The sequence below is a fragment of the Gavialis gangeticus genome, unplaced genomic scaffold, assembly GCF_001723915.1.
Source record: "Gavialis gangeticus isolate Ggan-Ray unplaced genomic scaffold, GavGan_comp1, whole genome shotgun sequence".
Classification (NCBI taxonomy): domain Eukaryota; kingdom Metazoa; phylum Chordata; order Crocodylia; family Gavialidae; genus Gavialis; species Gavialis gangeticus.
Genome location: NW_017729024.1, coordinates 147,094,711 through 147,118,645, shown reverse-complemented (window position 1 = coordinate 147,118,645; position 23,935 = coordinate 147,094,711). Strand labels below are relative to the sequence as shown.

Sequence of the window (23,935 nt, the reverse complement as noted above, 5' to 3'; positions counted from 1 at the left end):
GATGGGCATTCCACTTTAAAAACTAGTCAGCAGTTGCAGGCCTAGTTGTCTCCTTTTAGGGAACAAATAGTTGCCCAAATGGTAAGAGCGTAAAGAGAATATAAAGCAGGGGGGAAGAAAATAGCAAGAGATGCCAGATGGGAATTGGGAAAAGAATAATTTAGTAAATAAATTATAGTAGGAAGTAAGCAGGGTAAGTAGTTGTGTAAGGTTTCTAGAAAATGTACTTTTTCCAGTATTGTGAGGAGCAAGTAAAAAAAACAGCTTTAAATGAAAATAAGAGGAAGGCGTATGGTGAGTGGGGGAGGGGGAAGTGAAGTGAAAATACAGTTGGTCTCAAAATAAACTGCAGTCAAATAGTACTAGTGCATTTTAAACTAATGCTATCAGGTGATTTAACCTTTGTTTATTTAATTAAGGGCTCTTACAAAACAGCAGATATGTACATTATATGGCATTTTACAATAAGCTTGATTTCTAAATCTCATGAATATAATTATTTACAACTCTATGGCAGATTTGCATTTAAAAGTTTGATGTATGGTCTTTGAAAAACTTTAAATGGAGACATTACCAGGAGGTAACTTGCATTGCAGTCAGTCATTTGTTTCAAATCAAAGGTAAGTGTGCATGATAGGAGCTAATTATTCACAATGATTCCCATGACAATTGTGATTAAAATCTTCTTACAAAGAGATAATATTTAATAGTTTTATATTGTCTCTATTTAATCTTACTATTGTAGAGTAATGAGGCTAAGAAAAAAAATACAAAATATCCTGCTGTCTAACGTACCATTAGGAGTTGAATAGGAATGACTTGTATAGTCTAAGTTCTGTCTTGGGGGTTCTAATAATATTTAGAACACAAAGTGATCTGAACACTTGCTTGACAATATTTACTCTTGGACGCAAGATTGCGCCATTGATGCATGTTCTGTGGATGTAACACTAAGTCAAGCATAATAAAGTATTGTGATGGCTGCTCCACTTAAAGTGCTGTATAATGTAAGTCTGCAGCAGACAAACATATGGGAATTGGAAACAAGTCCACAGATGCATAACATGAAATAGTTTTCCTCTAAAATTACAAGCCAGGCTTTGTGTTTTTGATGCTTGGTAGTATATCCAAAATAAAAAAGTATATTATTAAAATATTGCCAATTAAGGAGTTAAGACAAATGGCTAGAAATGCAGTACTCTCAAAACTAATAGTATATGACTTTAAAATAGAAGGGAAGACTTAGTTTGCATTTTTTGTTTAATTTTAAGCAATTCAGGATGCTCTTTTTCTTATACTAAATGCATACATTTTTTCTAACACAGAGGTAGGTTGTGGAACATTAGTTTAATTCACCAGGGTTTTGGAATTAAACCCTTTGACTTTTGTTCTTTTTATTATGAAGAGAGCACAGTTTTTAGTTACTGTTACTCTTCATATGAATGTCTCAGTGTGCATGTGGGGAGAAGATTGACATTTAGAAAACACAGACAGAGCAAATATATGTCACCTGTGTGTTAATCTGTACTCCTTCCACCGCCTTCTGTTAGTTTGTTCCTACCCATTTGACAAACATAATCCCAGTATTGATTGCTAATTAAGGAAATGCTGCATGGGCCGTGTCAAATAAATATTAGAAAAAATAGCTGAATGTAAGAATTAGTTTTCCTCTAATACCATGATTTCCACCAGTTCATGAGGATTCTGCCAACAGAGTATTGTGATCTGAAGTTAATTTGCAGATTTTGAGAGCAGCATTACAGTATTTCAAAGCTACTCAGTCACCTGATATCAATGGAACATTTGATGTATTACTCCATTGCTAAACTAATTAGTGCCCACAGGCTTGTTCTTTGTACGTTATATGTTCTAAAACAGCTAGTACTGTGGTTTGGAGATGTGTGAAATTGCTACCTTCTTAGTATGGTGAGCCACTCAGCCTATTAAATAGGAAATTAGTTTTCCCTGTTTTTATAATTATTTAATATTTAAATGTAATGAATTTCACTTCCGAAGACAGGGAAATTTATATATTCATAGACATTAGGGCTGGAAAAGACCTTGAAGATCATTGAGTCCACCCTGCTGCCCCAGGGGCAGGAAGTCATCTAGGGTCAAAGGATCCTAGCAAGATAAGCATCCAAACATTTCTTGAATGAGTCCAGAGTAGGTGCCTGCACCACTTCTGGAGGGAGTCTATTTTAGGCCTTGGGGGCTCAGACAGTAAAGAAGATTTTCCTTATCTCCAGCCTAAAACGGTCATGGAGGTGTTTATGACCGTTGGTCCTTGTTATCCCTTGGGGCGCTCTGGTGAACAGACCCCAGATCCTGATGCTCTCAGCCTCTCATCATAAGGCCTATTCTCTTGCCCTCTGATCATGGACTTGACTTTGATATATTTGGTAGTTAGTAGCCAAAAGAATGTTAAAATTGTTATTCTAATATTTACTAGCCAATTGCCCGTCAAAAATGATGGAGTGGGGGGAGGGGGCTGGGATGGAATGCCGCCACCTAACGCCGTATACTGCAGCTGTTCTGCTTCCTGCAAGGGGCAGGGTGGGGGAGCTTTGTCTGGTCCCCCTCCACTTTGTCTGGTCCTCCGCGCGGCTTCGGAACCACAGTAGCACTCCCCCATGCTTGGAGCACTCTGGCTGTTTCCGTCAGGCAATCAGAGTGCAAATAAAGTGTTATAGACAGACAGACAGACAGACAGACAGACTTAGGCTTTTATAGTATTAGAATTTTGGCTAATGCTAAATGAATTGTGCCATACAAAAATCCATTTTAGGCACAAATAGAAAAGTGAGTCAAAACACTTGACCATGTTCAGGGGTACACATTTATGGTGTATCTGAGTCCCTCAATGTAGCCATTCATACATAGTTCATAGAAGGCACTATTATTTAATGTTTCCATTCTGAATAATTAATTGCCACTTAAAAGTAATGCCGCACCATGCTGTAGCTTAGATTAAACTAGTTTAGCTTTCCTTTCATCCAGTCACAAACAGTTTGCTGTGTTTACCATTTACTATTATTTTTCATGCAAAGCAAAAATAATTATGTTCCAGTGTTGTCTGAGAATGTCCCTAAACAGTGAGTGGAGGACTTGCAGTTTCTCCAAAATATGATTATCTGTCCAGCATGTGCTACAAAATAAGACCCTTAATTTGCCCTGTTTTGTTTTATAAACTGGTGAATAATTTGTGTGTTCCCTGCATATTACAAGAATAACAAATTTGTTCTTGTGAAAATAGAATATTGGTCTTTTACTTCTCAGTAATTTCAGTACAAGATTGTACTTGTGATCCTATTGCAAAAGAAGTATTATCCTGTTTTATTTTAAATAAGCATTTCCCACAGAAATTACTTCTGAATTTGTATAAATAAAACCCATTAAGCAGAGGCAGTACGCACTAACAACATTTTATACCCATAAAGTCTCTTTTGGACCATATAATTTATCTGTTGTTTCCTCCTACTTCAAAGTAGGAGGAAATAAATTGTGCTAGTTTGTGTTGTGATAATGCTGTTGGTTATGTTCTGAAATTTGTATTATTTTTATTTATATTCTAAAGGCAAGATAACAACATGGACCATCTTGGAACTTCTGAGCATACATGAAATAAATGGTGCCTAATGTTACATCAAATTAATGTATACATTTTTGTTTTGTTTTCATGAGGTTTTTTCTGTCTTGTAGATCAGTATTATTATTTCTGTTTTGTCACTTTTTACATGAACTATAGCCTTCCTGTGGCATAGTTTATGATATTGGCAAGAAGGTCATTGGCTTCATGAGTAACTTTGTTAAATGTATTCAGGAGTTTTGTACTGAAGGCATGGAAGATTGGTATACTTAAAACTTCTTTTACACTTAATCAAAAAACATGCTTTTTCATGAATGCCTTCAAACCCCACTGTTATATGGGGAACAAGACATGGGATTTTGTTTCAGGCTTTCCTCTCTTCTTGTTGTGATCAGATTTCCATTTTTGAAATATCAGATTTTCTTTAATATACCTCCAGCCATTGACCAAAAGGGGGTGCTAATAGATCAAACAGTCAAATGTCTCTCATATAGAGGCAAAGTAGCTATTTTCCATGGTCTTAAGTACTTGGTCAGATCACAGAAATGAGTTCTGCATTTGGTCCTTGTATAACTTGCAACATCAGCATTCTTGTAGATGGATGATAAGTTCAGTAATGTGACATTTTCTATGGCTTCTTCATGTCTTCCAAGGGTGTTTAGAGAAAAGTCTGTCTTATGCCAACTTCTGTGTCAGTCTTCCTCTTCTGCAAGCTTTTAAATTTTTTCTGGTTGTGCATGTAAATGCACAGAGACAGAGAGCTGGAACTGTACAGTTATTAAGGGATGGTTCTTTCAAATCAGTAGGTTGTATCTTCAAAATTTTAATACAAATAACCAGCATTCTTAAGTCAAGTATTCAGTTAATTACCTACAATATTTGTGGTGTTAGAGGGTGGTCTAAATTTTAGTAACTCCAGGCTACAGTCAGTTTTACCAAGTCCCCAAGCTCTTCAACTTGGCTGGTATAAAGTAGGCTTTTTGGTAGCTGTTTTTGGCCAGCTTGAGTCACTGTACAGCAGAATTCTTCAGTAGTGGGGGTGGCAGTGATGGCAGAACTAGTGGAATAGAGAGGGGGAGAAAGTGTTCATGGTATGTCTGAAGTTTTCTGGTATGTCTGATCCTGCCGAGGTGCAAGGTTGCTAAGAGATTGTAAACCAGTAATGTTAAGTTAGAGCTTGATATTAGGCAAGGGTTCATGTATAATCAATAAGAGTTAGGTGTTTTTATAATGTACATCAGGTCATATTTCTACATGTAAGTCTGTATGCTGTTTTAATGTTTGAGTGCTTTTGTACCTTTCCTTGTGATGATGCAAGAGGAGTAAATCTCACTTCCTTAGTAGTTGTGAAAAAAGTTGCATTACTTCTATCTATGGTTCTGAAATGGAGGAAATAAAATGAATTAAGTATAGGAAACACTGCTGTCCATTTAGTCTATAACATGGCTTAATTAATGTAAGCTGTATATGGGCCAGTTATGAAAAGTGGCCCTACTCCCTTAACAATAGGAAATATACATGTTGAGTTTATCATTTGTGTCTACCTTAGTTGGGTATCAATGAATGATAAAACATTTTTATGAATTTAACAGGAAGGTCTAGCAGTGTGTTCATTACTGGTTTAGTACACTGGAAAGACTCAGTTTCCATTCTTGCATCTCTAATCATTAATCAGGTGCAGACATTACAGTTTTTCCGATTTAGATGGTCAGAAACTGGTCTGTGGCCCTAACAAAACAGAAGTTTGGAGCATGTAGACTGTTTTAAAAATGTCAGCTCCCAGTTTAAAATAGACCTGAATCAATGTAGTATCAGACTTACTTGATCTACGTTTGACCGGTTTATCCAGTGTCAGTGCCAGGTGCAGGTAGGTCACAGGGTGCCAGTATCCCAGTAAAGGGTCCCCGCTAATCCCCCTCTTGCAGGGAGCCACAGCTCAGGCTGCTCCAAGTGAGCCCCTAGCCAGCCCCTCCCTTGAGCTCTCTGTCAGCTGCATGCAGGACACAGGTGGACTGGGGGAAAGCAGGGCTGCTGAGTGGAAGTGGTGCCAAGCAGCTCCTGGAAGACTTGCAGGATTTCCCTTCCCCACTCTGTCCCCCTCACCCCAAGACAACACCATATTTCTGGCTGAAGCCACTTTTCTGCAGACATGGCCAAAGGTCCCCAAGAAGTGGGTGGGGGAAGCCATGCTGTTGCAGCTGCAGAGAAGCAGTTTTAGCCAGGAATTCAGTGCTGGATTTGAGGGATAAATCCTGGAAGCCCTTCTTGGAGCTGCTGCAGCACAGAATCCCAGGGCTCAGGATGGGAAAGGGACAGTGTGCTCTGCTGACCCAGCCAGTAGTGCAGGGTGCACCACTGGTACCCACTCCCCACAGCAGCTCACAAGCCGCACTCTTTCCCACCCCACCCTCCAACATCTGTCCTCCCTGGGGTGGATTCTTGTACCCATATCAAGAAGAAAGGCCTTTGAAAGCACACTTACCTAACCTTTCTAAGCTTCTGAGACTCCTAGCAGTCTAATTTAACACGTGCTTGACAAGCAGTAGATCGCAAACCAAAGTTTATCGTGACATTTGACCAGGATTAGACTGATTCTGAAGTTATTACTATATTACTAGCAAGTAGCGTTTAAAATGGACAATAAAAATAATTAATGTCAAGTCTGAAATTGCAGAAGTCTGAAACATGGTTCAAATCTAAGGAGGCTTATAAATTTATAGCTCTATTTTTTTTTCTAACTGCAAACTAATACTGAAGTAGTTGGATACTTCATAGTGTCATATATTTTAACTGTAGACCAGTTAACTGACCAGGCAATGGTAACATGCTAACATTTTTTTCTAAAAGCTCTCTGATATGGGATAGGTTCTTTTTATTAAAGATCTGAAGAATTTTCACCAGAATTTTTAGTGACCAAAGATTATATCCATGTACATTTGAGGGAAAGAAATACAGTATTTGTACATGTAAAGAGGTAGTTAGCAGTGTTAGTCTCAAGTCAGGCAGATGGCAAGACAGCGTAGCATTTTAGGGCACATTTACATGTGCTCCAGGGGGAGGGAGAGCAGTTTAATTAGAGTGGCTCTGAGAGCCGCTCTAATTAATGCATCGCAACGTGTCGTGTATTAGTGTCCCACGCTTCAAAATGGCGATGGGAGTGCTTGAACTAAAGCTTGTTCAAACACCCCTGCTGCCATTTTGAAGCACAAGGACGCTAATACATGAGACACGGAGGCTGACTGGAGCACAGTAATTGCCATGTTCCAGCAGACTTCAATGAATTGAGTCTGCTCCAGTGTATTGTAACATGTTGGAGCAGCTCCGCAGAACATCTACAGGTACCCTTAGAGACTAACTGGTTCAGTATCATAGGAAGTTAAGGTTGAAAGGGACTTCAGGAGGTCATCTCCCTGCTCAAAGCGGGACCATCCCCAATATGAACGACGTGTACCTCCAACAGTGGGAGCACAGCGGCAGTAAGTGAGGGAGCCCCCACAGATGCTGCCAGTGCTGGGGGGGCAGGGAAGGAGGGTGTGTGCTGACCAAGGGTCAGCGACCAGCCACAGATGCCGCTGGCTGTCAGCTGCAGCTAGCGGGGATCGCGGACCCCCTGCGGTGTTGGTGGCAAGTGGTGACCACCTGCAAGCACTGTCAACTGCCTTTTTGTAAGGGATGCACTGCCATGCCCAGGGGGTGTATGTGCACCCCCTACACATTGCCCCCCATCCCCAATTAGATCATCCCAGCCAAAGCTTTGTCTAGTCAGGTCTTAAAAACCTCCAAGGACAGAGATTCCACAACCTGCCTGGTTAACATTTTCCAGTGTTTTACTACCCTCCTAGAGAGAGAATTCTTCCTAATATTCAACTTCCCTTGCTGCAACTTGAGACTGTCGTTCCTTGTTCTTTCATCTCTGTCTCCTCTTCCATAGACTAAATAAGCTCAGTTCCCTTAGTCTTTCCTCATAAGTCATGTCCCCCAGACCCCTCACCATTTTTGTTGCCCTCCGCTGGACTCTCTTCAATTTGCCCAATTCCTTTCTGTAGTGGGGGTCCCAAAAACAAAACAGTACTCCATAAGTATTTGTAGATAACAGCCTAGTCTCTAAGGTACTACTGTGCTTGCCTTGTGCTTAGAAATAGCAGAGGTCTGTCCATGCACAAGTCTGTTATTTACTCATGGGTCTTCTGTTGCTGAAAAACTGTTTTTTGGTTGGTTTGTTTGTTTATTTTTCATTGGGTTCCACATACTATGTTGCTAAGAATTTGCACAGTGTTTGCACTAGTGCAAAAATGGGAGAAAAAGCTAATAATAAGGCGTGAGACTATCTAGGCTTCATTATGGAAAAGGGTTGAGTACCTGTGGGCTATTGCAATCTTGGTGCATCAAGCTGCTGTCTATAATTTTTTTTTAATATGAATTCTGCATTTTGCAGTTATTTAGCTAGTTGCCAATCATGTTTTCTTTTAGCCTAGAGGCCACAATCTTGGATATGGGGTTGGTTAGACTCTAACAAATGTAACAAAGGATGCTTCCTGCCCTTGAGAGTTCAGACTCTAGAGACAACAGATGGATAAAAACAGAGGTCTGTGTAATCATGGGAGGGGAAAAAACAGAGCCTGGGGTCTGTCAGTGAAGTACAGGAAGGAGGTAAGCAAATGATCTTGCCTAGAGACCAAAAGATAAATTGGAGAAGAAAGAACAAGAGTTACGTAATGATGGAACCATGAAAATCGGCAAGAGGTGCCGTGCGTAGTTGCAGGGAATGTTTGTCAGTCAGTAGCCACCAAGAGGTCAAGACAGATGTTGATAGAATGGGATACGGGTTGGAAAACTACAGTAACATTTTCAAAGAAACTTCAGTGCAGCTTCTATGAAAATTTGGCTAATCCCTTCCTTCAAAAAACTTAGGAGCCAGTAGTTTTTGGTTATTGTATGTTCCCATCTTGGCTAGGTTGAGTGCCTTGGCACCTATCTTCTGCTAGAAGCTGTTTGGGATCCACAAAGTCTGCGCGACAGTCCTCTAAATGACTCAGTCCATTTTTAAAGAGCAGATAATGCTTTAACACAGTGCTTCCCAACCAGTGTGCCGCGGCACGTCGGACATGTCAAGGTGTGCCGCAGACTCGGGGGGGGGGGGGGGGCTACAGCCCTTTCCCCCAACTGGGCCCAAGTTGGTCCCCCCCTGATGCATTCTCCCCCCGCCCCCCCCCCCCCCCATGCTCAGACCATTTCTATTACTTGTTTACTTGGGAAACAGGCACAGCCACTTGAATTGGAAAAATGTGGCTAGAGTAAGAGATTTACTTTTGTAATACAATCTAATAGTCTAATAGAGCATTTGTCCAGGATGTGATATCTAGGTTTTAAGCTCTTTTCAACCTATTTCAAGCCAACATTATTGGAGAGTGTCCAACCTACCAGCCTAAAGGCTAAGCTTGACCAGGGGGCAATCTTCTCCCATCCTGCTGAACCTGGGCTGTTGCATAGAAAGAAATGAATGATTGTAGGGATAGAGAGTATGAACAAGAAGCAGCATTAGTCCAGTTTATTGAGGAAGGACACTCACCTAGGAGTTTTGGAGGCCTGGGTCCTGGTCCCTGTTCTCGTTGTTTGTTTCTAGTATTACATACTCATTGGAGAAAAAAATACATAAACTGGTTGAACATAAACAGCCCTGGAAGCCAGGGACCAGAAGCCAACACTTCCCCAGAAGCCTTGTACTACTGATCAGTTTGTTTCATTATTGTTTTTTTTTAAGTATTTTTTCCCTGCACAATATAAAATGCTGATTTTCCAGAAAAAGAAGAAAAATCCAGTGAATTATTTTTGGAATTATTATTATTATTACTTTTTGAAACACTCAAGAACAGGGAGGAATATCTCCACACAATCTAGCAACAAATAATCAAATATTATTCAATATTACATTTGTTATTCCTATGAAGGGGCAAATAAATGAGTACAGAGCATTCATAGGATGCAATATAATGGTAGATACTTAGCATTTTAGAAGAAATTTGAGCATATTCAGTGTGTATTCCAGTACTTGTTCTCTTAATTTCCAGATTGATTTTTCACCAGGACAGACTCTAAAAATAACAAAGTTGAATAATGTTTACTTAGTTCATGAGTTTTAAGTGACTCTACAGCTTCTTACATGCAACTCTAAACAGTGGGTATTATTCTTCTTAGCATTTAATGAAAACAAGAAAAAAGGGGGTTTGTGATGTTTTCACCACCTAGAATAGGATTGTGTGCGTTTAGACTAGTCTGTATCAGGAATTGCTTATTAGCTGACATCGTTTATTGTTTACCTCTTTTTCTCCCTTATGTGAATCTAATCCAGCTGGAAATTCAGCGCTTCATTGCAAAATTATTTTCACTTTGTTCCTCAAAAGTACTTCGTGTGCAGCAAAATTAAGCTTCAGAATTGTCCACCAATTCCTGCTGCTTTCTGGGCCCATAGGTGAGAATATTTGAACAGAAGAGTAATAGCTGAAAACACTTCTCTCCTCTCAGAAAGAAAAAAATGGAGCAAGTTCAGTAATTAGTCCATATCATAGATCTCCACAGGTACATCATCAACACTTCATGCTCAATGATATCAAAAACAATAATAGATTTAAAGATTTCATGGGTGTCTGATCATCACTACCAATAAATCCATAGCTTTCTCTCTACTATGCTAGGCTAAATTCCAAGTTATGTAATATCCACAATTTTGAAATCTGAAGTCCAAACAAAAATTAGACTGTTGTCAACATCAAAATAGTTTATTGAGCAAGGAGCTGATAACCTTTTAAGAGAAGCTATTCTGCAGAGTGACAAAAATTGTTCCATTTCCCTTCTCCCAATAAAGAAGCGGAAGTCACTTGAGTATCTCAGTTCACACATCCATAGCTCTCCAAGAGTTTCAGTGAACAGTACCAGCTGAAATCATGCTGAATAGACTCTGCAGTGACCTCTTCTAGGCCTACCACTACTACTACTACTAGAGAGATGAATGCTTTAGTCTGATCTGGTTGATCGTGTCTTTAAAATACCTTAATTTCCCAATTGTAAGTGCCTGTGAACCTACTGATTGTTCCTGCCCTGCTCAGCTCAGGGTGGGGATCTTTCAGATACTATGGTAGAGGTGAAAAATACTCTTGTCTCCTGCATAGCAATGGTGTTCTCTGAATAATGTTCCAAATTGGAACAAGACTTCAGCCACCAGTATTCCAGTCATGTTTCCTTGTTATTTCCTTGTTTCCTGTTCAGCTGAAAACAATGGCTTGTAAGTCAGGGAAGGTATTTGGGAGGAACAAAGCCTGAAATAAAGTTCCATTAAGCTGTTGTATTTTGCTGTTTTGTCAAATGCCTCAGAGGTTCCCGAAATGTATAGATTATGTATGTTATATTTTGTAGTGCGTTAGCAGCTAGGGGCCCTGCTTGTAGACCCCAGGCCCTATTGGGCAAGACCCTGTACATATATTTAAGAAAATACAGTCCAGGCCCCAAAGAGTATACAGCTTAGTTATGTTTCCAAGTAAACACTGTTTAAAGATATTATCAGATGGGCATACTTTACTCGGCAAAACAGAAATGGACAGTGGCCAGTCCACGAAGGCATATCCCTTCATCCCTCCACCTCTTGCGTCAGTCCAAAAACGAGATCCAGAACACAGGCAGCTGTGCTAGTGTTGAGCAAGATGCTCTCTGGGACACGCATGTAATTGTCACAATAGCTAAGAGATTTTGAGCTAACACAGAAGATTTATCATAATCTGTGTATATGCTGATATCCCCTAGAAATATTGGTCTCAGTCTTTCCGGATCTCCCACAGAAAGTCTCTTGTCAGTTCAGGCAGAAATAGATGATCTCGTGCAATGAAGTGAGATGATATGACAGAGTTTGTACTCAGGGCCCTATTTTACGAAAAAGTGAAAATGAACAAATTATTTTTTTTTAATTGGCAGCAAACTGGCTAGTTAAAGGTAAACTGCATTGTTATTCATTAGGTAACAGAGACCTGTGGAAATACACAAACAAATTAGAACTGAATTTTAGTTGAAACTAAAGTAACTTAACATCTTGAATTTCCCTTCCCCTAACCTTTTCCCTCCTCAGACATGTCAATTAGACTATTTTCTCTAAAATAGAAAACGTATTTAGTTTATGTTGCAAAATGTGGCAAAATTGATGTGGGACTTCTGTCCTTCAGGTTACCTCCAACAGTCATGGAACGAAGAGATATGCAGTAGTACGTGAAGGGCCTGCTTCCCTCCTCAAGTTTTCTTCTGTGCCATTCACTGAGGCAGAGTTGAGCTGACTTGAGAGCAGTTTCTCTCATTTCTGAGCAAGAGGTGCAAAATCTTAAGGTTAGCCTAAGGAGGAGCTATCCAGAGTTACTATGGCCTAACTCTTACCTACCTAATGAACAGCTCTTTTCTTATGCTCTATCATGATTCCAAAGTCAGCTGAGAGCAACTTTCTGCAAGTTCCTTCTGTGCAGGTTTGTTTGGTGAAAATACTAAATTGGGATGGGAGGTTATCATCAAAAGTAAGTCCTCAGCTTTGAAATTCCCTCTCCCTTGAGGCCCATCAGATCCCAAGCATGGACATCTTCCAGAAGTATTATACAGCCTCCTTATTTGGGCAGGTTTTTAGGAGGCGGGATTAAGTTCTGGGGTATTGTTTTGTGAATTATTGATTATGTTACTTTTAATATTTTATTCTATTTCTATCATTTGTTTTTATTGTAAGCTACTCTAAGCCTTTTTGGGGGTGAGATGAAGGTTAGAAATCAAATAAATTAAGACATTTTAAAATAAATAAAGATAATTACAATTATTAAATAAATTAAGTAAATTGGAAATCAAATAGATATATACCTCTCTCCTGTGTTGTATCTGACACCAAGTGGTGAGTGCATAACCCAAATCTTTCATGTTAAATTAATAAAGCTACAGCTTGACACTGTGCCTTATCAAGCCCTGTAGACCTTTTAGATCACTGTGCAACGATATTCAAGACATGCATTTTCAAGTTTACCTTCTTAAACTAAAAACTCTTGAATGTTGAAGTACATTTCAGATTGTTGCCAACTAAAAGTGTACATAGGGGCTATTTTTGGATTAAAATTTATTTCCATTTTTACTAGACCATAGTGTTGTCCTGCTCCTGAAAAGTCTCTTCTTTAGAATGTACTGCATGATTGGTTAAAAAAATGGCATTGTATGCAAACTGTGTTGAAAGAGATGCTAATAATTTGCCAGCAAGACTGCCATGATACCTCATAAACAAAAATTTCATAAGTTAATTTGCATTTTGAAGTCTCTAAGTTTCCAAATTATGTAAACCCTCTGAAGGACTGTTGAAACTTTGGCTGGTTTCACATGCTGTTGTGCTATTTGGCCAAAGGACCAACTGCTGTCATAGTTTCCAGTTTTACTGAACTAACATTAAAGTTAGTGGAAGCAGGATTGGGCTTATTCTTCTGCCTATATTTAACATTATTAGGTTTACTAACTGCTAAAAGGTTAACCAGTTTTCTTGGAAGTCTCTAATCAGCTGTCAAGGGGGAAATAAATCAAAATACCCATGGTGCATAGCTATTCACAAAGATGAGATCTTTGCATCTGGATTATCAGTTAAATGAATTTGTTATCTTGTCATTGAACTTTAGAACTATAGCTGCATAGCTACACCATTAGGAACAGAGTTAAGATTTTTTTCCTCTGATGCTATCATTTAGGGATCAGAGTTCTAGAATACTTGCAGCAGCCTTGTGTTTTTTTTTGTCTGTTCGTGACAAACCAGCTACTGTACATTCATATAGAGCAGTACAGTCCTTGCCACTGGCAGTCTCTCTGTGACAGAGAAGCCTGTAGGCTGACATAAAGTGCAGCCTGTTGTGAACTGCTAAGTGGGAGTCTGCCAAAAACTCAGCAGACAGAACTAATTGGGGAGAAAAAGGATTTTTGTGCCCTCATCTCTCCCTCTTCCATTTTTTTACAAGACGGATATTGTTAAAGTAACTTGTTTATGTAAGATTTGTCTGCCTCTATTTTCTCATTGCATGAATCATTTTTTAACTTCAAGTTTTGCACTGCAGGTCACTGAGCACTTCCACATGGTGGCTGGCACAGGACCAAGCTCAAGACACGCAACTCATCACAGTTGATGAAAAATTGGTAAGGTTTTCTACTGCATAGTGCCATGATACTGCCTGCAGGGTTATTTCTGCACAATAGGCATTCAGTGTGGTATTCCATGCTCTTTTTGGAAAGCCATATAAATGTAAACTACAAAGCAAAAATCCTTCATACATTTTAAAATGGGAACATTGGTAAGCCACACTAAGTCTCTTCGTGAAATAAATCTGTAATTACAAATATTAAACAATCTGGAATAATGAAATTATTTTACTTCTGATTATATTGTGGTCAAGAATCAATATGAACTAGTTTTATAACAAATGTCCTGGTCTTGGTTTCCAGATATCTTTCTATTTAGTAAAATTACACAAAAGTTGTCAAGACTTCCTGAAATGAGCTGTATCGCGTCCTAAGGTTGTTAAAGAAATAAAGCGTAAAGAACTATGCAAAGTTGTTGTTACTATGTACATACACCCGGCTTGTGAATATTCATGAAGGTTAGATTACAACTAGGAACAAATGCATAGCATTCTTCTGCTAATCAGTAGCAGATTAGAAATTTGGCAGCCTTCTCTTATAAATTCTGCAATGTGTGGTCCGTTACTTTAGATGCAACTTGATATGTATGCTTAAATTATACAATAGCATAATTTTTGTAAAAGTTCTAAAACTTCTGGTGGGAATGTGTCATAGCAGAAGCATGTTTTTCATTGGCTCTTGTATCGCTTTAAAAACATACCCATCATAAATACCAGATAGTTCATGTTGTAGTTACCTTCTGGGAAACAGTATATCTCAGCTTCTTGAGAATAAAAGGAAAAACTTGGAATTTTTACTTGTAAATTCAATTTTATAATGGTAACTGAAGTGTTGAGACAGCTGAATTTTGAACCACGTTTTAAAAAATGAATGCAAATAGTTTAATAGCTTTTTAAAATGTTTTCCCTAGCTTGAATAATAGAAAATAAATATTTTTATTTTTTATTTTCCACAATTTTTCAGACTCTTAACGTAAGTTCAGCACTTTGGTCACTGTATCTTAATCTCATTTCCAAAACAAAACAATCCCCGCCTCCCCCTCCTCTCATAAACACACACGGAAGTAAGATTTTGATATACTTTGAACTTTTGTTTAGTCTGTCTGGTACTTGGGCCACTTCATGTGCTGACACTTATGGATCAATATTCAGTATATGGATAAAATTCATTAAGTGCTGACCAAAATTTCAAATATTCTAGATTTTTCTGCTGCATCTTATAATTTGTATATGACAAAATTATTATAGAATTGTTCCTAGACCTTAAAACTGTACTCTTTATTTTTGTACAGGGTTGAGTTTTCATATTTAAGCTTGTGATAGACTTGCAAATTTGAGAGTGATCATATTCTGAAAACAAATGTAGAAAATAACTTATCAACTTAAATTAATCCTAAATACAGTAATAATTCATAATGCATTTATCCTGGCTACAAAAAGGTGATATACTTCCTGTGAATTTTTTACTATTGTGTACTTACCTATTTTAAGATTTAATATATGCAATCTTTGATTTGTCTGTTAAATGCAATATTTGTTTGGCATTCCTTTTCAAATAGTGACCAACCAGGTTAGATGGAGGTTAAACTGTTTGTCTTGTCTGGGTCTTCCCAGTGCTGTGGTTAGCTCAACATGAATGCTGTGGTTTATTTGTGATACTGTGCATGACTTCTGGTTTTTTCCTGGTACGCTTCTATGCACATACAGAGCTTGAGACCGACATTAACATTATAAATTCCACATTTAAAAAAAGAAAAAAAATGAATAGGGTTGAATAAATTACCATAGTTTTTTAAGCATAGTTTTTACTATATTTCTATGTAATAGGCTGAATGTAGAACAAATTCAGAAAAAGATTTATACTGAAACGGAAATGGGGGGGGGGGGTTACAAACCTGATTGATAAAGAAATGCTTCAAGAACGTCTGCTGTAGACATCAGTCTCTGTAGAGTGAAAGTAAGTTCTTTATGCTTCTGTCCTATAGAAAATGTAAATGATTGCATTTTGGTAATTAAAAAAATGCATCAAGTGAAAATGAAATAAAATAACTTTTTCAGAATGCCTATTTTTGAAAAACAAAGCCTCATTGTTACAGGTAATGAAACCACCTTGTTTCTATGCATATTTTATAGTAAAATTATACTTAAAAAATTGATTTATTTTTACTACAGAAGTTTATATTTTAGGTCCAAGTGTTGGCGGTTCATTACTAGAGAGACTATTAAATCAGACTGTAAAAGCTAAATTGTACTCTTTTTGCTAACTTGATCATGGGTTTGTTAAAGTATAAAATTCTACTAGGTATTCTTAATACCTCTACATCTGTCTGTAATGTCAGTAAGGCACAGTAGTGATAAACTGTAAGAAGAAAGTGCCTGGGGATGGAATTAGGTCTGTGCAGGTATTCTCATTTTTTCACAACTGATTCAGAGATTTTTAACTCCCTATCAAATTGATGCTAGACAGTGGCTGAGTGACCAGATATTGTAATAATGGGTATATGTTGGGACTGTCTGGTAGTTCTATTTCTAGTTTACATTTGTGTGTACATTATTCAGAACTTGATCACAATGTAAAAGTATTTGAAGGCTTTCATAATCCAGTACAATGTTACTGATAAATACGGCTGATGGAAACAGAGGGGAACAAGCATCACAGCATTAATGAGCTTTTTCATTAAACTCCTGTCCACTGAGTATATGGTGCCCCTGGTAAACAGAAAATAGTCTCTTGTCAGACATACCACAAAGAGCATATGTGCAGTGTAAATAAGTCTTTTCATTACAACAGGAAAAAAGGGGGTCATTAAAATGCATAAATTAAATAAATCACCTACCTTGACTACTATTTTTTTTACTACCTACATAGGCTAAATTTTAATAAACACTCAGAAACAACTGAAACCAAGATTAAAAATATTATAACATGGGCAAATCAAGACAAAAATGTGGGCCTTGCATCATGTCTTGAATTGCCAGTCAAAGTTGGTCTCTGGCTGTCACTGAAGTTCAGTTTCAAAGGGCTGGATAAATGGCAGTGCAAACCTGGGTTTTTTTCCAAGACCCAGCCCACTGTTGGAGCTGTTGCTGGCAAAGGCTCTTGGCAAGGGATCTCCATCAAGTAATTGTTCAAATGATTTGACTGTTAATATCGATGGATTAAAATTAGTTTCCACCATCATTTAAAAAGAAAAAAAAAGTTTAGCTCTGCCTGAAATAGAGAATTCTACTCTTCTAAATTACAGTGATTCTTTTGAACTTTTTAAAAACGCAGTGTGTCTACAACGTCTGTTTTGGCTAGCGTAAGCGTTTTTAACATGTCTGTTTCTAGCAGTTTCCCAACTATCATGGCCTTGCTGCTTCCAACACAGTTTGGTTTTCTGGAAGTAGCTGTCCACTTCTAGAGAGGTGCTGTACCAGCTAATGCGAAAATGTGAACCACTGTGTAGGCTCTTTTTTCAGTGGGTAAGATCACAACATCAATAATGCAAACTTTAAACTTTGAAAGCCATGGGACTGTTTATATTACAACTTTTTAAAAGCAGAAAATTCATGCTAACAGTATCTAAGACTCAAAACCAGAATTAAAAATACAGGAAGCTTTACAAAGACTGATCACTTAAGGAGAGTCCAGGAATGTTTCAGGTCCAGTTGGAAAGGTCTACAGATGTCTCACGGATACACAGTATATGACTGAGCAGAATGACCTGCAGAATATGGCAGCAGTGAAACTTGCTCACAAAAACAATTGCAGTGCTACTAGAGTCCAAAATATGAAGGTCAGCGACAAAATGCTTCCTAATTTTTATCTCCTAAGCCATAGACGTGGAGCATGGTGTTCTTGTTGACTTCCTGCCTAATGAGCACACTGTAAACTTGGTGGTTTACTGCAAGTCCTTGAAGAACCTGAAACACTGAATGCAAAAAGCCCATCCCAATAGATACATGTCCAGTTTGCTACTTCTGCACAATAATCCTCACCCACACACCAGCTTGCTTACCACAGAGTCAGTCTCATTGTTTGCTGGACTGTGCTGCCCTGTCCTTTTGTACATCCTAGAGGATGAAGGGCAGATTGAGGGTGAGGTTTTTGGGATAACAGTAAAGTGATGGAAGCTATGTGACAGTGGCAGTGCAACGAGGATGAGGACTTTTCCAGTGTCACTATACAGCATCCCACCCACAATGGAAAAAGACCATTGACAGAAGAGACCGTATTGCAGAACAGCTCCTTGTTCTGCAACAGTGCAGAAAGCAAAAGTAGAAGATTCTTGCAAAGGATAGTTTGGGGGTTTTTTTTGTTGTGTTTTTATTTTAATTTTTTTTCATATACTGGACTCACATGAGCCAGAATACTGTAAAGGACATTACAGTCAAGTTTTAGTATGTTTCAAATCTCAGATTATTTTCAGAGGGAACAAAATATATAGAAAGTAGATAGGGTAACTTCAGAAAACAGTGCAAAGTAATTTTGTGCTACATGGGCAAGTTAATGTGACATTACATCTGGAGGGTGTATATAAGATCATTTTGGTGAATCAAATTGAAAGAGACACTTGGCAAATTGCAGTTTTATTAAACATAGGCTTTAATTTTCTTGAAACTACAGCAGATCTATTTAGCTAGAAATTCTCTGAACATGTTAGGCATATATATATAGACTAGCTAGCACAGTATAGCGGTTGCACATATATAGTTGTCATTCTGTACTTCAGTGTTTATCTGTTCCCCCACCCCACCCTGTTTTGTTTTTATGTGGTTCTCTTGGGTACCTGTTTAAAGCTAACTTAATACAGACATTAGAGAGTATATTAAAACAATTTAATCTTCTCTTCATTTATGTCAGTTGGTTTAGCTATTGTACTTGTCCAGCTTATTTGAGGGTCAGGTAGATCCAATTGAATTGCTAATCTAAAAGGATTTTGGTGCTCTCAGGATATGATCCTAAATATGTTGATTATCTTTTCAAATACTTCTGTATCTATCTAATGCAATCATGATATGTAAAGATGAAGTAGAAAAAATGCTAAATGCAATTCGGATTTCAATTTGAATATTCATATTTAATTTTTATTTGCTGTTTGTTAATATCTGGGTGTGTGATTTTTTTTTTTTTTTATTTTAGATATGGGGTGCTCTTTATGCAACTATGGTGCTATTTTTGGGCAAGTGAACATAATCACGTTGATGAGTGTTCATATCAAGTACTGGTTTTTTTACTAGTTTTGTGTTTTGGGGAATAATGAGAGGGTTTTTTTAATTTCCAGGTTTCTCAAATTTAAATGCAGTATCATGAGCAGCAGTGAAAAGAAAGAGGACAAGCTGGGTAGATGGGGCTGGGGGGATTGAGTAGAGGAGTGGGGAATGAGGAAGAAGAAAGATATTTCCACTAATCACAGAATCAGTAACAAGATGGGCAGGAGTGGCTGGTAACCATTGGTTGAGTTGCCCTTGGTAGCAGTTGGCAGGTTGGAGGAATCAGACTTGTGGCTTACTTCTGGGCCACTGTTTTCCTTAAAGGTGAACCCTTGTTAGCAGAGAGAGCTAGCACTTGAAACTCCATCAAAATGATTGGGAAGTTGGAAGTGTGATGGGGACTTTAGTAAGCAGAAGGCATTAAGCATCTGGCTTATTGTTCTTGCAGCCTCCAGCTGCAAATATTTGTGTGGCATAGGACAAATTTCTTATTTGAGTAGTGGCATAGCATAGGGATTGTCAACCTACAGCCTGCAAAGAGGTTAGATATAGCCCACATTAGGGTCCTTTGCAGCATGTAGGGTAGATGGGGGGTGGGGTACAGCCCAGTAGCCCCAGCCCCCTTTTGAGCACACCCCCCCACCCCTGAGAGATGCTGCTTTTATAAGGGCAGATGGGGATGCAGCCAGGAACCAAGGGGTTAATTTTCACCATGTTTAATTTGCTCCTCAGATCTTTCCCTCTTCCAGCCTCCACTTCTGTCTACAGACAAGATCTTGGCAATGTTCAACCCCTGCAATCCTTCAAAATATGACAGAACATGGGTCCTTTCCCTTAGCTTACCATTCCTCTTCCCTACCCCTCCTAAAACTCTCCCTTTTTGTCCTGTCATGGTTTCAGCAGGTTCTTTGGCTACTTCTCTACGTAAGTCTTTTAATGTATCCATTCCCATGTCTTAATCTCCTTTCCCATTTCTTAGTCTCCTTCACACACATTTGATGTTTTGATATCTCCCAGTTTAAAAATAAAATTTTTTGATACCACTTGTCTTTGATACCACTGTATCGCTGCATGGACATGATCTCCTACAGTTGTAGTCTAAATCCTCTCCAGTCCCTTTAAAATACCTCTCCTCATGGTTCAATGGCCAAGCCAAAATCAAGACAAGTGCTTCCTCATTCTTCTTGGCCTGTCAGTTGCCTTCTTGAAATACAGTATTGTTCTTCCAAGCTATCCATGGCTCTGTCCTTCCCTTTTTTTTTTTTCCTTCCTAACTTTAGAAATTAGATGTTTTGGTCCATTAAAAGTGAAAATAGGGAACAAAACAAGCTATTTACAAATTAAAGAAAAACAATCCTGCCAATACCTTAGATATAGGTGCAAATTACAGTCATGCTCTTGAACACTTAACCTGAAATTATTAAAAATGAATACAGTCCCTGGTACTTACACTGATGTACATTTTCTTGCTGCTAAGCATAAGCTGTTAACACGAGTGCAGTTGTTAGCCCAATTCAAGGCTGACAGTTTTAATATTTTAGAACAGCCTGTTTTTGACAGTTTTATGTATTTTTTCTGTGGAGAAAGCCTTTAACTTCTATGAAAAGAAGGCATAATCATTCACCAGGGCAAATACGTAGCTAAACAGCAATTTAAAATGAAGTATGCATATCCTTTATTCAATTTAGTTGTGGCTGCTGCCATCCTAAATGTAATATAAATATGTATATTTACAGATTATCCTGTGTTTGTTTTCTGTTTGTTTTGTTTTTTAATAAAGCTAATTTAAAGCATTTTGATGCTTTGTAATTAAATCATTCTCGAATAAGCATTGCTAGCAATTCAGCTTTGCTAGTGCTTGCTGCAACTTGCTTTTCTAGGTAATTACTATTTGAGTAAGCAGTGGTGGTGTTAGCAAGATTAGCTGCTTGGATAGTGATACAGAGCTTTGTTCAGAATGTCTGCAGGCAACAAGTTTATTTTCCAGCAGAAAGGAAAAGCCTTCTATAATTCTGGTAGTCCAAATAAATCACTAAATGATCCTTATTTATAACTTAAAACCAATTTTCTCTTATTTTTCAAAAAAGTTGTAGACAGTGTTATAAAAGTATAATGCAAATGAAAACTTGCACGGGTGATATTTATAATTTGCAAAATGTTTAAAATAGCCTATGGCCAGTAGGATTCGAAATAAGCAGTTCAGCATTTATTTATTTATTTTAGGGGCGTGGGTGGGGTAGAGAAATTGGGTTTTTTTCTGTGAGATCCTTTTCTTTTGGTGCATGGTAGTGATATCTCTGCTGGGTTATTGGAAGAGGAGTGTCTGTGATAGGGGTTATACAACCTTCTTACATCTCAAGTGTCTGTTTTGTCTGGATTTCCTTCATGCAGCATTCTTGTGCAAAAATTTCAAGGCTTTAGTCTAGAGCACTGGGTCAAAGGATACATCTCTTTGAAGGGTAGACAGCAGGGTTTTGTTTTGTTTCATAGTATTTTATTTTTCATCAAAGAATACTAATCTTAGGAAAAAAAATAGTTACAGTGGTAGTTTAGTATAGCTTTCAGAAAGAATGTGTTGTCGCGTTTAGTGCATATCTTGTTTCCCAAGAGTTATTAAGCATGCAAATAGTCGTAATTTTGTAGCTCTGTGTAGCAGTAGTTTTTAAATATATTGTTCTGCATAAAAAAGTTAGCCGTTGTATCTTAGTCTTACACTTGTTAACAAGAATGAATAGAGTCAAAGTTTTTATTTCTGAGATTTGTTTTGTATTTTTGAGAAGTAAATTCACATCCCAAAAGAACGATATGCTTATCTAATTCCACTTCAGAATTTCTGTAGGCCCTGTATATGTTCTTACTGTTGCACTGAAATGGAGGGAGATGACGCAACCCAATATTCTTAAATGGGAGGAGTCCTCTTTGGAGTAGTAAGTAAACAGTTTTCATAAAGCCCCTGTTTCTTTTCAGTGTTAGGTATTTCCATCTAGCATATATGCCAAAAATGAGTTATATTGGTAAAATGACAAATCCTGTCCAAAGCTCTTCCTATACAGGAAAACCCTACGTAAGGGAAATTTCATAAGTGTTATATGCCTGCTCCTTGATGCATTCTACTACACTTGGGTGTGCGAGCAGGACACTGCCTCTCTAGGACATTATTATTTTTGTTATCAACAAAATTATTTTTTATTGGAATACTTGTAAAAATGTAAAGACAATGCACAATAGCATGTACTCCCCTTACGTTGTTCGTTTAACTTTAGGAAACAGAGTGAAGGCACTGAAAACTGTTGACACACTACTTTTAGCACACCCAAAGAACTATTCATGATATGCCGTGGTTGTCCATTCATCTACTTCAGCAGAGTTTACCTCTTCTGCTGAGGTCATTGTGGCACCTCCAGTTTCACTGTTACTATATGTAGAATCACTTGCACTACTTATTTGTTCCATTTCAGAATCTGATTGAGGCAAATCTGATTCACAACTACTTGAGCCACATTCTCTTTCACTGAAGGATGGTTTTCCCAATGAGTCTATAGGCAAGGACAGCTTATCACACTGCAACTTCACTAATTGTGCTTCTGACTGATTCTCCAGAAGTAAGAGATTTTGAGAAATAGAATTGTTGGTGGAATGCTTAGAATCCTTAGAGTAATCCTGGGCAACAGTCAGGGGTTACATTATCCCTTCCACCATGTGAGAGGAGACATATTGTTTGCTGCCTACCTAATGATATCTTTGCTCCAAAGGAATGATATCTTTGCTCCAAAGGTTTTCTTTTGCGCGTTACTTGACAATGTCTGTCATCACAGCTATTTTGTTGATGGTGGGAACATACTTGGCTGCTTCCATAATTGTATCGAGAGCAGTAGATAGTACATCCTTCTGATGAATGTTGTCCTCTGTGATGAGGATCAGATCCAAAAGGTTTGCTGCCAGATGAGCTGGATGAGGGCAAAACTCGGATCTCTTAGTAAACATTTGTTTTACTACTACTATTTTTTTGGATAGAGGTGAAGAAGGAAAAAGCTCAATTAGGTTTTCATTCAGTTGTCTGAATATCTCTGGAATATTTGAAAGGCTTGGTGTATCTCCTTCAAGTTTCTTGAGAGCCACTAAAACTGGTAGTAGCAAATTGAATGCTCCTTGAACTCAACCCCAGAACGCATTGTTGTTGAAAATCTGTTTCCTAGTGTTCACAAGAATAATCTGGGATACTGTCATCTATTGAAGCACACTGCAAACAGTTCTTTGTGTGCAGCAAACTATGTAAACAACTTGTAGCTGAGCTCCATCTAGTTTCTCCTGGCAATAAAAGTGCACTTTCCTTCCCCTGCTTCTCTTTCTGTAATTTCTTCAAAGTCTGATTAGCAATATGATGATTGTTGAATACCTTCACAATCGCTTTGCAGTTTGCCATTATTGTCTTCGTTGTATTCACACTTGCTACGTCCTTTGCCAGAAAATTCAAACCATGAGCAAGACAGCCAAATACTATTACATGGAGATAGTTTGCCTTTAATATTTCCCATGCAGCTTTCATATTCCTCGCATTATCAGTTACAAGGGCTTGTACCCTGGAGCAGCATTTCCCAACCTCTTTCATCCCATGGCACACCAGCCAGGAGGGGGATGGTAAGCGAGTGAGCGACCAAATGCTGCAGACCACAGGGGGGAGGGGGAGGGGGAGGTGGAGAATGGCCAAACACTGCAGAGGGGAGAGGGATGGGGAGGATCAGGTGGTGAGCGGCTGAATGCCACAGACCGGGGAAGGAGGGGTAATGAGCAGTGGGAAGCTACAAGTATCAAGGACAATAAAAAGTCCTTTTTTAGATATGTGGGGAGCCGGAGGAAAGGCAAGGGGAACATTGGATCCCTGCTAAACCAAAAGGGAGAACTGACGACCAAAGCCCAGGAAAAAGCCAACTTGCTAAATGGGTACTTTGTGTCAGTCTTTCACAAGTCC

General features: G+C 38.3%; 1 protein-coding gene across 1 annotated transcript in view; it reads left to right on the top strand.

The window, feature by feature from the left end:
• Positions 1-23,935, top strand: part of NDUFS4 (NADH:ubiquinone oxidoreductase subunit S4) — a 73,928-nt gene that overhangs the window by 9,995 nt on the left and 39,998 nt on the right. Inside the window, exon 2 of the mRNA XM_019517875.1 lies at positions 13,690-13,768. Coding sequence (XP_019373420.1) covers positions 13,690-13,768 — 79 coding nt within the window. The remainder of the gene's footprint in view (positions 1-13,689; positions 13,769-23,935) is intronic.